This window comes from Vanellus vanellus (genome assembly GCF_965231255.1).
Source record: "Vanellus vanellus genome assembly, chromosome: 7".
Taxonomy (NCBI): Eukaryota; Metazoa; Chordata; class Aves; order Charadriiformes; family Charadriidae; genus Vanellus; species Vanellus vanellus.
Window position 1 is genome coordinate 23797567 of NC_138912.1, and position 16911 is coordinate 23814477.

Genomic DNA, 16911 nt, shown 5'->3' on the forward strand with positions numbered 1-16911 from the left:
ATCCATTTTTACAGAACAGTTATTTAACCAGAATGACCTGGACTCTCTGTTAATTGCTGAGATAAACTGTCCTATGGCATCTGCTTGCTTGGAGCCTAAATTGCTCATTCTTTGCAGCATAACCCTCACACTGCAAACATTTCCCTCCAGCCCTGAGGGGCAGGGGCAGAGAGCTCCGGGGTCAGTTCAGCCCCCAGGGCCAGGTACTCTGGAAAGCACCACAGAGATAGTGCAAAACTTTTGGATGGCCACACGTTAGCCATGGGGAAGTCCTTCTAGTACACCTTGCAGTATGGAGAAACCAAAGGCTTCCGGCCTGCCTTCTTTCTGCTAGGTTTGGATAGCTGCTGCGCTGGATGAAGCTGCCCTGCTGCCTGCACTTTCACAACACCAGCACTTGGGAGCAGGTTACCTTTTCACACGGATGTTGAGCATGCCATTGGAGGAGTCAATGATCTGCATGGCGGTAGCATGGGAGAGGCCAGCACATGACTTCCCGTTGATAGATACTAGCACATCATTTTCCCACAGTCCTCCACGGCACGCTTTGCTTCTCTTTCGGATCTGGAAATACAGAAGAGAGAGGATAGAGATGAAAGGAAGAATGACAGCTCTTTAGTCCAGTTTCTTGTCTCCTGCTGGCCCTTCTATTGCTCCATCCCTGACAGAACAAAATAAGCCCTAGGACTATTGTGCTGCCAGGGTGAAGGACCAGTCCTCTTGGTTGACCCCTGGCTGTGCCTTTTGGTCTCTGTATTCCTGTTAATTCCAAGAGTCACTCTGCTGAGCATAGGCCTGACCTGATCACCAACCCAATTCGAGTCCTTTAGTGCAGATGAAAGACTTCAGAACACCTACGTGCTCTTCTCCTCTTGTTCCCTATCTTCTAAGTTGCTTAGGGAGTCTGTGTTCCAGAGAGGGAATCGGAACTCTTTCCAGATTATCCCTATACATGGCTGTGTCCTTCTGTAGGCCCATACTGTGCTTCCTTGGTATGATCCCTGACACTCACACAGAGCCCCTGCAGGTACTGTCCTCGGGGAAGCTGACATCAGGAAGAGATGGTGGCTCCGAGGCACTTTCTGCTGTCAAGCATTTCAGCTCTAATGGCTTTGTCCAATGTATTTCTGGACATCTGCATCAGGCCATATGGTGTCCTGTTACACAAGTGTAAACTTGCAGTAAATCTTTAGCCTTAACAGGACCTGTGCAGGATATGCATTGCTATATCTGAGAATGGAGCCTGGGTCTCTAGTTCCAGGCTAGTTCCTAGATCTGGCCTCTCATGGCCATCTTATACCAACTGTTTCCTCTCCCTTTTGTTCTATCATCCATCAGTTAAACTTCTTACTGAAACCCCCAACGCAGCCTAGCCTTCCTGTTAGGGCAAGCAAGCAAACCAAATGCCCACTCAGCCCAAAACCACAGACCTCTCCCATATAGGCAAGCAATGGGGTAGTCTTGTAGGATAGCTTAGCACCCATAACGCACTCATTTTGCACATAAAAGAACAGCTGGGCAAAAACACTGGGTCAGGACAAATCAGGCCCAAGGTAGCAATACACTGGATTTGTAGATGCTTCTAGGATACTTCTTGAGATCTTGCAGTTAGGTGAGAGACAAATCAGTGCAGGGCTGTTTAACAGAGGGTGCAGTGAATAAACTGTGGCCGATCCCTGCAGAGAGGTAATACACAGGAGGGCACCTTATCCCATATCTTACAGCCTTGCTGCTCGAGCAACCAGACTCAGCTATAAAATCACACAAGCTACTTTGCCCACGCTCCCATGGCAGACCCAGGAAAGAGAAGTGTGTGCAAGAGGATTGCTGCCCTGTCATTGTTCTTGCAGTGGCAGGAGGGGAGCAGGAAAGGAGAGAATTGGAGCCCTGAGGAGGTCCTGTGGCATGGCTGGCTGGTGTCAGCACCCAGGCCCTCTGCGGCCATGGGGTGCGCACATGCCCAGGGCTCAGCCCTGCTGGCTCGTGTTGAGCAGGCAAGAGCAGCACTACTCCCCGGTCAGCCTGTCAGCAGGACTGAGAGGTGTTGGGGAAGAAGATGGAAAAAGGAGGGCTATGCTCCGAGTTGTTTCTGTGTTCACTGGCACTTTATCACTCTGTAGCCTCTCCAGCTTGACCCCAAATTTTGCCTGCATGCTTAAAATAGGGACTGGCTCATCCCAGCTGCCACATCCATCAGCCTCTGTCATTTTAGTCCTTTATCTCCCTCCTTGTTAATATAAACCTGGAATGAGAACATGTTGGTCTGTAATGAACTACTGCTGAAGAACCACTTTTCTGCTGTTGCAGTATAAATGCTGCTTCCTGATACTCCCTCAAGGTGCAGCTGTTAACTGAAAGAGATAGCAGACACCTTTTCCAGTGCTGCCTATCGACACAGCAGCTAATGCAGAGAGTTAGGAAGTTGAAAAGAGGTTAGAAGGTGGGTCTCCTTCTGTTATTCCCCAAAAGGCCAACTGCTGCTCCATGGCCAAGTGCTTAGTGCTCAGCACTGGATGGGAACATGAGTATCTCTCCCAGTTATGGAGCGAGGGGACTGGGGGTTAAAGGGTGTCAGCAGGTGTTCAGAGCATTCCTCACATCCCATCATACTCCTCCATGATTACTGAAACCAACTGGTTGTGGGCTGGTGACCATCCAGAGCAGAGCCAGTATGCTTTCTGCAATCCTCTGGTCCCAGAGTACTGCAGGACTTTGCAGTCAAGTGTTTGGGATTCCCAGGCAGGGAGGGTCAGGCTGTGCTCACAACACTGCCTGCTGCTGCTTCAGGCACTGTTAGATCAGAGTAGGCTGGTGGGATGCAAGCTGCCCCACACGGGCTGAGCAACATGAGCAGGCCAATGCATTTCTTTTGTGGTTAGTAAAGATGCTGGCTCTGGCTTGGTCTGTGCTCAGATTTTACCAGGGGGGCAGAAGGCCCACCTGCTAAAGCAACTATAGTTACTTCAGTGCTGTTGCAGGAACCTGAAAACTAGCTCTGTAATCCAGAATGGGACTTCTCCTTTTCTCCATTCCTTTTTGGGAAAACATGACCAGATCTCTTCCAGCACAGGAAGAAACCTACAGAGTCTGAAAATAGCATAGTTCCTGGCTGTCAGTCTCCCACAGATTTATAATCCCCTCCCTGGAAGTTTATGAATCTGCTTCCCAGGGACAGAGGGAAACTATTCACAGCTTCATTTTAATGACAAACCCCTACCCCACTGCGTTTGCCAGGCAGTAAAGCAAAGGAGAAAAAGGCAGAAGAGGATTGTGCAGGGAGAGAAGGAAGAAAGCACGTCACACAGAGAGGACAGGACTTAATCCACAACCATGACAGCAGGGTGCAGTGTGCGGGAGGCTGGAGAACCTCTGGACAGAGACCAGCACTAGCCTGCCAGTTTTTATATGACTGCCAGCACAGTGCTGTGGAGACCTTTAATGACAACCCATAGCCTGTATGTCTTGCTCACAGTGAGGGCAGTACTGAGCCTTTGAGGCCCCAGGGCAGGGTGGCTGCCCAGTCCGAAAGCCAGGCTCGCTGCCCACCCTGAAGGTCAGGCTGCCCTCAGGCTCAGCCACTTGTTCCCCACGTCCAAAAGATGCCCTCTCCTGGGCACCCAGTGAGCCACATGAAGTGTCACTTACAGGGAGCTTCTGCTTATGCTGCAGACAGGTTGGAAGGTGTCCCCCAGCAGCTGTTCTGAAGAGATGGGAAAGGATGGGAAAAGCGGCATTTCAAAGAGAAGTCCTCTCCGCTTCCTGTAGCAGATCCCTGGAGAGGTTTCTTGTGTGAGTGAGAGGCAGCACTGAGGGACTCTGACAAGTGGTCAGGGTAGCCCCCGACCTGGCACTGGGTGATTGCATTCTGACCTCCTAGCACATACTGCGAGGACTGACCCCTCCTTTTTGGGGGTAACACACAAATTCTATGAGCCTCGTCTAACTGCCTGTTACACTTTCCACTCCATGCCTCAGTGGACACACCTTGGCTCACATGAGAGGAATATCCTGTTTAGATTTCAGCTGGGTTTGGGGAATCCCAATTTCAGGGCCTTATTGATTTATGCTACTGGAAATACAAATCAGTGTGGGAAACTGGAATTATAAAGTAATGAAACACATTTACTCAGAAGATTGTCCATCTCACTCCCCTCTCAGCAGGACTTCTGTTGTGACAAAAGAGCTCTTGTCAGAGAGTTTTGGGTGATTGCAGCACCTAGGTACATGCACATACAGGTGCATGTTTTCTTTCATTACTTTTATCATATTGATTTAGACAGGAGGGAAAGGACAGAAGCAGCTGAGGGGAAAAAAGGAAAAGGGTGAAGGCAACAAATGAGGAGAAAAGGAAGAAGAAAAGGTGTTGAAGGGAAGGCCAGTGCTGGGATCAGGCTTTAACAGTACAGTACAAGTTTCCTTGTACAGCCCTGGGGAGACAAAAGGACATGCTGATTATTGGACATGTCTCTGGGGAATTCGGCCTAGCTTTCGGAAACAGAATGCAGGAGAAGAGGGGGTCAGATGCAATTTGGCAGCATCTGTCCTTCAATAGGGACTATATTTAGATAGTGGTATGTGGGGGTGAACACATGCTGGGATGCTAAGAATAGAGTAATCCTGATAGTAACTCAGTGGCTTCACATCTTGCCTGAGTACAGCCCAGGGAACCTGTCTTGAAACTTTGCAACCACCCTCCCTGCTGGCCAGCATTGCTTCTTCATAAGAAAGGAAATATGCTGTGGGTAATCAGAAATGGTTTGCAGTGCCTTTCAGTAATAAGCTGCAATAGGTTCATGCCATCTTCCCCTTGCATCCCCAAGGCACCTCCCACCTCCTCTCATCAAGACAGCTCAGTCGATAAGGTAGGAAGACAAATTACATTATCAGTTTTCTCCCAATCCCCTAAAATCTTTCTAGCAGCAACTTAGCAAGCTCAGGCCAAGTCAGAATTCTATATTGAATACAATTTGTCTTTCCATCCAATGCTCTTTCAGCTCTCTGATTGCATCTCTTATCACTCAGCTGCCCCCCTTCCCTCAGCAGCTACAATGCCATAGGGTCCAGCACTCCATGGCAACCTGGCAGTGTTTAAATTTCATTCCCAGCCTGACATGAAATGTAGTCCTGTCACAGGGTTCCCATGGATAGTTAAGAACTGCCTTGTTGTAGTATAAAGCAGTATAAAGCATTACCAAAAGGGAATTAACTCAGGCGGAAGCCAATCGGCATTTGGGTCTGCTCCTCCCAGAATTTCCTGCTCAGCCGAACCACAAACACAGTAGTTGCTAGATGCAAAGGCAGAAACAAATACCCTCCATCTCTTCTTTCTGAACACCTGTGTTGACATCATTTTGGTTACTGGAACAGTTTGGGTTTCCTCCAAGGCCAGGGCCTAATCTTTCCTTGTGCAAGGAAGAATACCCCTGTGGCTAAAGCACTAGAGTGGGATTCAGGAGACCTGGATGATTTTTTGTGTGAGCCTGGAGAAAAGACTCAGACTGTGAACCATAAATGACATGAGCCTGGAATTCACAACATTTTTCAAGTCTTTTGCTCTGGCTCTTAAATTTTCTTGGTTTCAGCTGCCCATCTGAACACAGAGATCCAGTAAAATACTTTTTCTATGCCTTGTCTATTAAGTATGTTAATAACATCACATCTTCATGGCAATGCCATATTTTTATTGGAAGCTATTTTACAGGAGAACATTTACTCTAAACCATTATAGTTACACTAACCATTACAATTACACTTCTCTACTTAGTTCCAATAACTTCCTGACCAAACACCATATTCCTGTTTAAGAGGTGACACTGGATGACTTGCCTCTTGGTGAAGCAGGTCCAGTGTCTCTGCAGACGTACTTCACAGGTCATCCACAGTAAAGCTTAATTAGGGAGTCTTTATATGGAGAAAGAAAGGAGAGAACAAGTGCTACGCTTCCTGGGATGAACACAGCAAGGGAGGGTGGTGAAAGAAGGTTTCTTGAATGGCAGGACAGACTTGGGTGGGGTTTAGAGATGAAACTTGGTAGGGGCAGAGGATGCTGGTGCTGTCATTAAGTGCATACAATACTACTGTAATATGTTACTGTCTAGAGTGTACTGGTGAGGGGGATATTGCTATCCCAGTGTGGGAAAGAGAGAGCAACTTTTTCAGTGCAGTAGACTTAGTTCTGATTTGTATCAGGGGATACAAGCAGATAAAAATCAAGTGCAAGCAATCAGCCACTGTTAGTTTTCACTCTGTTGAAACCAAGTGCCTTAAAAAGAGCATTTTGCTATGATAATACAAGGGGGAGAAGAGAAAAACAACCCCAAACAATCCACCTTCTTTGCCTAAGCAATAAGTTTAGGACAGAGTTTGTTGCTAGAACAAGTATCTAGCCAGAGTTGGCTGCAGGTAGATAAAAAGAGGCTTTATCTCCATGGCTTTTTGTTACTTTATGGGAGATTAGCTGAAAAGTGAGTGAAGTGTAATATCAATGACAAGGAATAATGCCACATGCACGAGAATAGATACTAAAAGTAATTCATAAGCATTTTACTCTCAACAGAGTAAACAGCAGGATATCAAGGGGTTTTTATATGAAGCAATGATTCAGAAGGAACAGATTCAATTGTCAAAAAGCATGAGCCCCAGTGCCCACATCTAGCTGCTGGGACAAAAGGAACTGAGTACTCAGAAGAAACGTGCTTATACATGTCCCATATAGGTCCTTTTCTGGAGGCTTAGCCTTCCTCATTGTGACATAAAAAAAAATTAAGATCAAAATCTAAGGGAATTAAAGCTCATAAGCAAATCTAGTCACCAAAATGCCTCTTTACAGGGACAGGCACTGAACTGGGACAGAAGGAGTGAGAGCCTTGAACACAGGGCACAATCAGCCAGAGACACGGCTTCAGTCCTCCAGAACAAGGCGTTCTCAACCTTAGCACTGCATACTGATACTGTGCTCTAAAGGCACAGGAGGATATAAAAGCTCTGATAAAACCCTCGCTCAGAACAGAGGACTCTCTTCAGCTGCTACCAATTGTTGAAGAGCAGGAGTATAATATGCTTCCACAGTATTTATGCTGAGAGAGGGCAAATTAGAAGATGACATACCTACTATTATTTTGATAGAATGAGGATACAATCCAAGACAAAAACACCACTTATTTTTGCAAAAAGTTATTGTACACAGCATTCGTCATATTTGCAAGTGTGGGTTACTGTACTGAAACACAGCACTCGCTAACCCTAAGAGAGCCTCTCAGCAATAGTCTGAGGAGGATAAACACCATTGTTCTGCAGCAGCAAGGATAGGATCAGCCAAAGGGATGGATTAGACAAGTACCTCATCCACCTGAAGGATTCCATGGGAACTTTGCTACAGAGACCTTCCTATGCCTTGCAGCATCTTTGTAGGCATCTTGTAGGTATGAATGTACAGGAAAAAACAGGCTCAGCCTTCACGGATGTATTCAGTAGTTCTAGCAAGTAGCAGGTTGAATAACGCCAGCAATGAACCTGGACTCTGGACCACAATTGCCTGTAGCATTAAACTGTTGAAATGATGCTCAGCACATCTTTGGCTCAGGCCAGCCAATGCTCTCCAGAATTTCCCAGGCAGAGTTTGGGAGCTAGAACAGACCATTCCCTGCGGGCAGCTTGCATGCAGCTGTCTTGTTTGGGAGAATAGAAGAGGTTAATTGCTGGGCTTCGTTCTACTCTGTAGCAGCTGACATCAGTGCCCGAGAATTGTCACAGCTACAGTTAATGCACCAAGTATAGATGTATCTTGTGTGGTTTCACCACAAGTGCTGATCGTCATCTGTCAAGAGATTCTTCCAGGACTCCTGCCTGCTGATGGGCAAATAGGATGTAAAGACAAAACTGCCCAAACTCTTCACCTATGCAAGGAGGAGAGGTAAAGCTTTTCTAGCAGTGTCATTCAAACACAAGTCTTAGACAACTTGTGGAAGCAAAAACCATGGGGCAGCACAGCTGTGGTCACACAGAAGACAGGAAACCATTCAGGACAGTAATGTGTGAAAGACCAGCAGCCGACATCACACTTTGTCATAGGCATGATTGCCTCATGTCCTTTGGAGGGAAAGTACAAAGTGAAAAAAAAGAGTGAACACAGAGTGAAGTGGCTTGGGCAATGAGAAAGGAGTAGTTTAACAAATTGTTAAAGATTATATGAGAGTAAACATAGAGTATAAATCAAGATTCTAATAGTTAGAGGGAATGGCATAACCACTGATCCAGTCCATCCACACACTCTGCTCTCTGTACTTGTTTTGGGAGGGAGTTTCTGTGTAAGGCTAGTTCCCTTGCAGGTAGCTCCAAACCCTGGTGAGGTACAAGGAATTGTGAACCGATACAATCAGCAATGGTGATTTGCAACCGTGATAATATGGTTTTCTGTTTAGGCCACCTGCTTATCATTGTCCTGGAGGTTCTATCTCCCCATCTCTGCTGGGAAGAAAGGGGAGAGCTCCCCTTCCAAGCTTTGCACCTTGCTTACTGCAGTCCTAGAGCTGTGCAGAGCTTGCAGCTTCTCGGCCAGTCAGCAGCCCAGGAGCCCCCAACATTCTCCCAGCACGTGGTGACTGCCGGGCCCAGCTGCTCCTTGGAAAGTTCCACCGGCACCGCAGCCTGCGCTCCCTTGCTGGCAGCCAAGGATAGCACCTGCCTAAGTGCCGACAGGCCATAAAACATGTCCAGGAGCACTCCCAAAGCTGTTTGAGGCACTCCTTCCACAGCGCTGGCAGACATAACTCAGCCCTCCAAAACCAGCATTAGTAACTGCTATGGACTAGGCTGCCAGCAGCGCTTTTTTAGGTGTGACGGTAAACATTTGTGAAAACAGATAAAGAACAGCCTGCCCAACCTTCACTGCAAGGGGGAGAGGAAGAGAAGGTGCTTGCAAATCTGGAAGCCATCAGACCTATTTGGGTTAGAGCTGGCAGCCTCCAGTGGGAATAATGTCACATGAGCAAAGGTGAACAGGACAGAGCAGCCAGGCCATGGGTCACAGGGACCAGCAGCTTGGCATACAGGCAGCAAGGATATCTGGCAGAGGAGACTGTAGAAACAGTAAATTGTTTGCAGAGAAACATAGAGGAGAAAGTGGAGATGTGTAAGAAAGAGGTAAAAAAGAGGTTGTGATGAACTGCTCTTAAAAACAAATAAATTCTTGGTTTTAAAAGCCATACAAACCTGTGTCACTGCTTCCCCTAACAATTCATTCCATTGCTGCAGAGTATTTGTGCAGAACAGGGAACTGAAAGGAGCCTCTTGAGCTATCAGGGCCAATCCCCCGTTGTTTCAGATGCCATATTGTTTATTCCAGTACATAAACTGATTGCAAGAGTTCCAGTTCTTTTTCTAGATTGGAAAGTTGTTGCTGGATCTCCCTGGTTAGTCGTTTTGTGCACATTTGATCGGTGACAGTGCTGTCCTATATTTGAACAGTGCTGCTGGTATTTGCCCAACATCTATTTGTAGACAGCAATCACATCTTTCAACCTTTTGCTAGGTGAAAGAAGCCTTCTCTCCTCTCCTTTTCTATAGCTGCTGTACCTTAAATTCATTTTTCTTGAAAGTGGCTGGCTCCATAGGTGTGATATTTCCAGTGAATTCCCACTTGTGCATTAGACAGTAACATCAATGCCTTCCTATCTCAGTTAGATATGGCTACCGGAAGCTCATTTGTTTATGTTTGCTTTTTTTTCAGAGATGCATCATTTTGCTGGCTCCTTATCCTCTTGTGATGCACTGATACTCCTGGGTCTTTCTCTTCTACTACAGTACCAGCTGGAAAGCCTCCAGTTTCCCCTTATTTCTTCAGTATTACTCATGCACCAGACTATGCTGGAGGTACAAGTGCCTTCCTTGCTTTGTATAGTAAGTAATTGGGTTTTCCTTTCATGGAATAAATCTTGTTTTGTAGCAGGATCCCTAAAGGCAGCTTTGCATGCACTTGCAGCACCTTAAAGCTGCTATGTTCATCTTTGTAAAAATTATTTCCCTAACGTAGTTCCATGTTATGTTTCTACTTTGGCTGATTATGGGCTTAATGCTTTTGTCCTATCTTATGACTTTTCTCAGACTAGCTATTTTACATTTTGTTTAGTTTCAAGTGCATTTGATGCACACATACCTATTGCAAAGAAATCCTCCAGGAACCTGATGGCATTGTTCACCCATACTCTCTTTCCAGAATGACTGAACCTTCTCATCATTTATAGCTTCTCCTTGCAAGGAATGTTGCATATGTCAGGACCATGTACTTTTCCCTCAGCCTTTCTAAAATAAAAATCTTGCCATCTATGGACCCTTTTTTCTTGCTTTTATGCTTTCTTTCTTTCCTGATGACCGCTTCTGGCCAAAGATTAGTTGTGTTGTGCTACCGTGTGCACCACAGCTACTGAGCTATACCAAATCAGCTTTATTTTTGTAAGGGGTAGTGTAAAATCCCACTACACTTTATCTGCTTCTGTAAGAGTTAAAAGATTCATTAGGAATCACAGTAAGCCAAATATTAATGCACAGTAGTTCAACTGATTTCACTTAAAAGGATATTGCTGTAACTAAGAACAAAATGGAGATTTTCCTTTCCTTTTTGGGTTCTTTACTCTTTATTTTCCCCTTTATTTTTTCTCTAGTTCTCCATATTTCAATCCTTCCTACTTTTTGCAGAATTATTCATGTTGATGTTTGATCCTGCTGTGTATTTGCCTGCTGAGCATATCAATGTCTGCTGTTCCTTCAGCTTACTCATTACTGAGTTGATACTTTAATGCAACCCTAATTTAAAAATTATCTCTTCTTTCTCATTGAGGGCTCCCCAGACACTAATAAATTTTCTTTTGCATCTTCTTTTGTCTCATCCTCCACTCTTACAGTATCTGTTTTTATGAGACTGAATTTTTATGGTACTCCTTTCATATACACATCAGTATGGTATCCTTTATATACATACCAGACATTTTTAGCACCCAGACACTGCAAATGATTGGGTGGAACAAAATAGTCAGTATGTGCTCCTGTAGGTGAGTTTAAGATGAAAGGCATAGACATTTGCAGTTACAGATCTGGAACCATGTAGTCAGTTGGCATTAATACTAGCATTTCAGTCTTGCTTATGTTACTTAAATTTGAGCTTTTTCCTCAATATCCACTGGGCACTGCTGGAAGAAGCAATGTGTTTCCCCGATTCTGAGTCAGGCAGAGCTGGTTTGGCCCCATAAGGTTACTTGAACACACGTGTGACCCAAGAGGCTGTCCACAAGGTATATAGCTCCAGCATCTTGCTCTAGGTGTATCCCCAAACCCACAACCTACAGGGAGTTGGATGGCACAGAAGCTGTGTGGCAGCATGTGAATCCAGCATGTGAAAATCCAGCTTCTTTTATACCCCTTTGTGTTGGCTGGACTGAGGTTTAGAATTGATCCCTTGCTTGGTCATATGGTTCAAACAACAGCTATGCATCCTTTCAGTCTGTAGAAAAATGGGTTCACACCCCACTTTCAACATGTTCATTTAGTTCATTTAGTTGTGGCCAGCTGAATACTTTGCGCTAGAAAGGACAATTTAAGATGGACATGTTCACTGTACATTCTGAGTTAGCTGCAACTTGAAAAGAGCCAGTAATTTAAGCCATCATTGTGAACAGCTTATGACAAAACAATCCAGTGGAGGCCCACCAATGTATTTGAAGAGTATAGAGAATAATGCTGAAAACATTCTAATGTCATTAAATACCATCTCATCTCAAAACACAAGAAAAAAAAAGAAAAGAAAAAGGAAAGCATACAGCAGATCCAAAGTATTTTCAGGAAAACAAAAAAAAAAGATACCAAAAACACCAATTAGTGATTGATTGATACAATAAGAAGATGATGATGATGATGTAAACTTTAGAAAAAAGAAAGGCAAGAAGACGTGTGACTGCCTAAATTAATAATGTAAGATGATGGATTATGTAGGGCTTTGTAATACAACAAGAGCAACTCAAACAGGAAATCCCACTTTGTGCAACATTTGGTCTTTGGAATGCCTGGCTGCTTGATGTTATCAAATCTTCATTAGGAAACCATATAAGATTTCGTCAGACAAATAAAGCACTAGCTGTTCACAAATAATTATTTGTTTATGTGTAGGGTAAACCACCAGGACTGGCAATTCTTATGTACTTCATAGGGCATGCTGATAATCAGCTGGGGTGAAAGAATTTCCCTCCACATTGCATTACTAGAAAATTAGACACATTGGTGAAGTTTACAACTTCCTCTGAAACACCTGCAGGAAACACAAAGGAAACAGGAAGCAGGAGATAGAGTGGCCATTAACCTAGTCTGGTCTAGCAATTCCAGCATCTCTACATAACTACAATATATATATGTATATATACAATTTGTTATACTTGATTCATTTCCACTTACTAGGCCCACATTAGCTTTTTATTGCTTTTTTTTATCCAGAAAGGTATATAGAAACCATTTGACTCAGCATCCAAGGATGAGCATCTTTCCTTAGTGTTACTATGACTTCTCTAGTCTAGAAGTTGAAATTGCCTAAAATGACAGCACTGGAATCATCTCTGGCACCAACTGTATCCACTCAGTTATCTCCTAGCACCTATCAGATATTCATGCCTGTATCTCCTATCATATTTTGTCCAGATTCATCCATGTTCTTTCCCCATTCTATCCAAATAGGTTTTGCTGCAAGAACCAAAGCGCTAATATTTGTGTTCTGCTAAGTTAAAGTTTTCCTGGTCTCATATGAACATTTCTCTTTCTCCCCAAGAGTCCTTTCTTTGACAGCAATCAGCTTACTAATAGACCCTCTCATTATCTAATCTGTCTTTCCATATACGCACAACACATTCTTCACCGTACTAACGAACATTGCGGTGTTGTTTGACCTAGCAGAGGCTAGGCAGGCTCGATCTCAGTGACACCTCCCTCTGACCACACTTACCAGTGCTGCCCAATGGCACTGATCTCGATGGAGGCCGAACGGAGTGAATTGCTCATGCACATGACTCCCAGCTCTAACAAACCAATAGAGAAACACCCAGAAGTGCACTGTTTCTCTATGCTATATCATATGGCTACAATCCCTGTTCAGGCTTCTTTAGTGATGGGACCATTCCCATCTTTGGCTCCCAAAATATCCGAACAGACAGTGCTAATGATGTTAGAGTTTTGGAAGAGGCTTTGCAGGCAGCATTTTAGCCCAGACTTCATCCTGCTGGTGTCAATAGCAGAATCCTAACTGCAGTAGAACAAAGAGTTGATCTTTCAACTCAAAGAGCTGAAAACTGAGATTCAAACTTCTGCTCTCTGCATGGTAAGAGGAGGACAATTAGGTTACTCCGTGGCTCCTGGGGATTTATTCTCTTCTAACCAGCTAATATTCAGATATGATCTTACTGGGTTCCCAGTAAGGATCCATAAATCCCTTCTTTGGAGACTGTTTAAGCAGTGTTGCCATACAGTGAGCATGTATGGTTACCTGGATGCCATTAAATTCTCAACAAAAGCAATCCAAAACTGTAATTATAAAATCAAAGTCCTGCTTGAAGAACGATGTATACTTTGAGCCTCAAATGGATTTGCATCAATTATATTTTCCATAATTATTTTTATGCAACATCCAAGTACTGTAAAATAAATACATACTCGTATTGCTAGACTTAAGGTACGGCACCCAGTTCTGGGTGAGAGCTACTTCTAGTCAATACTTTTCTGGAAGTGCTACTAATCGTTGAACAGTATTCCATCCACCTTGAGATGCAACTAAGCCTGGGTAATGGCTAGTTCTTGCCACTGTTCAATCCTAAATAATCTTTATAAGACACTCAGTATCTCCTCTTTCTTCAGTCCCAGTTCCTTGTCTGTTGGGGGAAAAACAAGAATCAAAATAATCCTAGACCCTAGAGTTTATGTGACTACTGAAAATCCCATTTTCCTAACAATCACGGATGCCAGACACCTGTTTCAAGGATATTGATTCTTTCTCTTCAGCACCTGAAGCTCTACGAGTATGTGCAGAAGTTGTTTTTCTGGAGAAAAATCATCTTTCTCTATGTAAGAAACATCCACTTCAGGGCCAAACTATGGGATTCCAAACCACTTGGCAGAAGTTACAGATGAACACTCCTTGACCTGGGGTTAGCCAAATGACACAGAACCTTTCATTTTAAAATTCTCTGTCAGAGGCACAGTCTATTTAAATAAACAGAAGGAGCCAGGCATGGCATTTTTCATTCCTGCTGCTGGGTGCCCTCCAGTGAGACATCCCAAGATATCATTGTGTCAAGGCTAATGCAGCTGTTATGGGCTTAATAAACACAGGACTTTTTTTCCTTATTTTTAAGCTACTCAGTAGTCTATGAAAAGAGAACAGCAACAGCTATCAAAAGTAGTGCAACTCAAGGTTCATGTTTATTCCTCTTATATTATTTCATCTCCCATCCAAACAACTGCTTTTCTCTAACTCTTGGAATGGAACCAATATTTGCTGCTTAGCTGGAATATAGTAATGAAGTGTTAGTGACAGTTGAATTTACTTACAAATATGGCTTTCATTGCTTCAATTTCTATTATTTTTTCTTTAGTTGGGTGTCTTACACAAGTACTGAAGCTTCCATATTTGAGCCCTTTTTCCTTGTACTGTCACTATGGTTATATCTCTGCTGACAGCTGTGGAGAGTTATACAGTTTATAAAGTTTTTGAGCTGTACAGACTTGCACTGAAGCCAGTCTTCACCTGACACTTGTCTCTGCCTCGGCAGCATCTATTTCAGGACCCATATCCCACCCCATACCCTGCTTGACCATTCCAACCTAGTTTTCCTTTTAAGATCTGCTGCCACAGGAGTTCCCGCATTCCTTAACGCTAGTGAAAGATGCCCAACTCAGTAGGGATATATGAGTTCAGTGGAATAACTCTGCCCTCACAGTTCACACCTCGAGGTCCTACCTTTGACACTTGAAGGGGTCTTTTCTGCTCTGAACCCCCTTGCAGCCGGAAGCCCCAGGGGGCACCTCCAGACAGAGTGATGAGCATTTCTTCTTCAGCTCCCATAATTTCTGCGCTTTGGATATTTTGTCTTCCCAACTTCAAACAAGACTCCAGTTCTTAACAGGCAGTATATTCTGCTCCCATCTTCACAGTTCACACCACAATTTTCCGGTCCCCCAAAGGCCCTCTGCTCAGTTTCTCCTTCAAGTTCACACACACACAAGAGGAGAGTTGAGACTCTCAAGCCCAGCCTTCCCTGCTCTTCTGGACTCTCAGCTGCTGCTCTGCCTATGATTAGACATTTGATTCTGCTCTTGGTAAGGAGCCAGAGTTGTCCTACACACGTGTCACGTCAATCTCACCCTCTGTGCCCCCCCCCCCCCCATGGATCTCTCACCGGAGCATGGCTGAAAATAGCGCACCTCCTGTCTCTCCAGAGCTTTGTCTGACACTCTTAAAGCTGGAAGCATTTCAGTAAAAATTTTATTTCCACTTCCCATTCCAAATGCAAATCATAGAGTCACCCAACACTCATTAATATGAGTTCCAGGCAAGGACATGACACAGGCACAAACTTGCACAAAATCAGGTGATAGCACCTGACGCTCAGAAACTGAACAAAACCAGCTTGCAAATGGTGTGTTCTCCACCTGTTTTCTCCGTGCAGCTAGTGTCACTACACAGTCGCACTATCTTCTCCCCTGAGAACCACAGGCAGACTATAGATGTGCTCCCTCTGCAGCTTGCTGCTCCCTGACATCCACTACAGCCACTCCTAATATTTATTAGATGCCGAGACCAGAATAGCCAGGATTAGCTACACAGATGGGATTCACACACAGTTCTCTGTGGGGCACCGCATACATAGACTCCCCAATGGCCAAGAGAACAGGTTTGCACACAGGTCCTTCACTGTCTTCTCTTTAGGACCATGGCAGGCAAGACCTCCTGGCTATCCCAAGCCACCCTGATCCCTTGGAGTTACAGGAGCAATAAAATCCACGTTCCCCGTTTTGCTACAGAGCTTTAAACATAATTTTCTGTTAAGATCCCGAGGACAAACATCCCTTCCTTATTCTGCATGTGCTTCTCTCTTGGTGACTAACAATTATCTTACCAATCCCTGTGATACCCTTGTACCATGACATTCAAAGGACGCAGTTTTGCTGCAACACCATTGCTCACTTGACTACTCCATTGCCAGTAGTGTAACACTATTCAGTCAGGGCCACTGCACGGTGCTGGTGGGTGCACAACAACAAAGTGTTACTAGGTAGTGAACAACTCTTGCACCACCATTGCATTTTGGTGCAAAGCTGGCCCAGGCGCTCCCGTGTCATGGTCTGTCACCAGCTGCCAGTAGGATGCACAGCCAAGAGCACCGTGGCTGGGGCAGGCTGAGGCGCGGCTGTGCTGCGGCGTGGCAATGCCCTCGGTCTACGACTCGGCCGCTCCTGCGGTGAAACGCTGCTTCTCCAAGCTGCAAGAAACTGTACAAGCAACCGGAGAAAATAGCCACCGCCGCTCGGCCCCCCACCGCCGCCGCCACAGCGGCCCTGCAAGAGCCCTCCCGCCACACTTGGGGTTCCTCTGGGCCCAAGAGACCGCACGGCGCTTGTCGGGCAAGCGCGCCTCCGGCCTGGGTGCCCCGGTGACTGCCGCTGCCGTTGTAGCGGCCGTTCCCCGCCGGGGCCGGGGCCGGGGCCGGGGCCGGGGCCGGGGCCGACCCCACCAGCCCCTCGGGTCGGGTCGGGTCGGGTCGGGTCGGGTCGGGTCGCCCCTATCGCCACAGCCCGGCACTCCCGGACAACCGCCCAGCAAAGCGCAACCGCTCCCACCACGAGCCCACACACCCGAACATCGCGGCGACCGACGTGCGCCCC

The 16911-nt window shown here is 45.4% G+C and overlaps 1 protein-coding gene across 1 annotated transcript in view; it reads right to left on the minus strand.

Moving 5' to 3' along the window:
- The window catches only part of SYNPO2L (synaptopodin 2 like), a 40086-nt gene extending 24808 nt beyond the window's left edge, over positions 1-15278 (minus strand). The window contains exons 1-2 of the mRNA XM_082486180.1: positions 14987-15278; positions 413-564 (exon numbers count right to left, since the gene is read on the minus strand). Of these exons, the coding sequence (XP_082342306.1) occupies positions 413-564; positions 14987-15091 (257 nt within the window). The 5' untranslated portion in view covers positions 15092-15278. The remainder of the gene's footprint in view (positions 1-412; positions 565-14986) is intronic.
- Positions 15279-16911: the final 1633 nt, after the last annotated feature.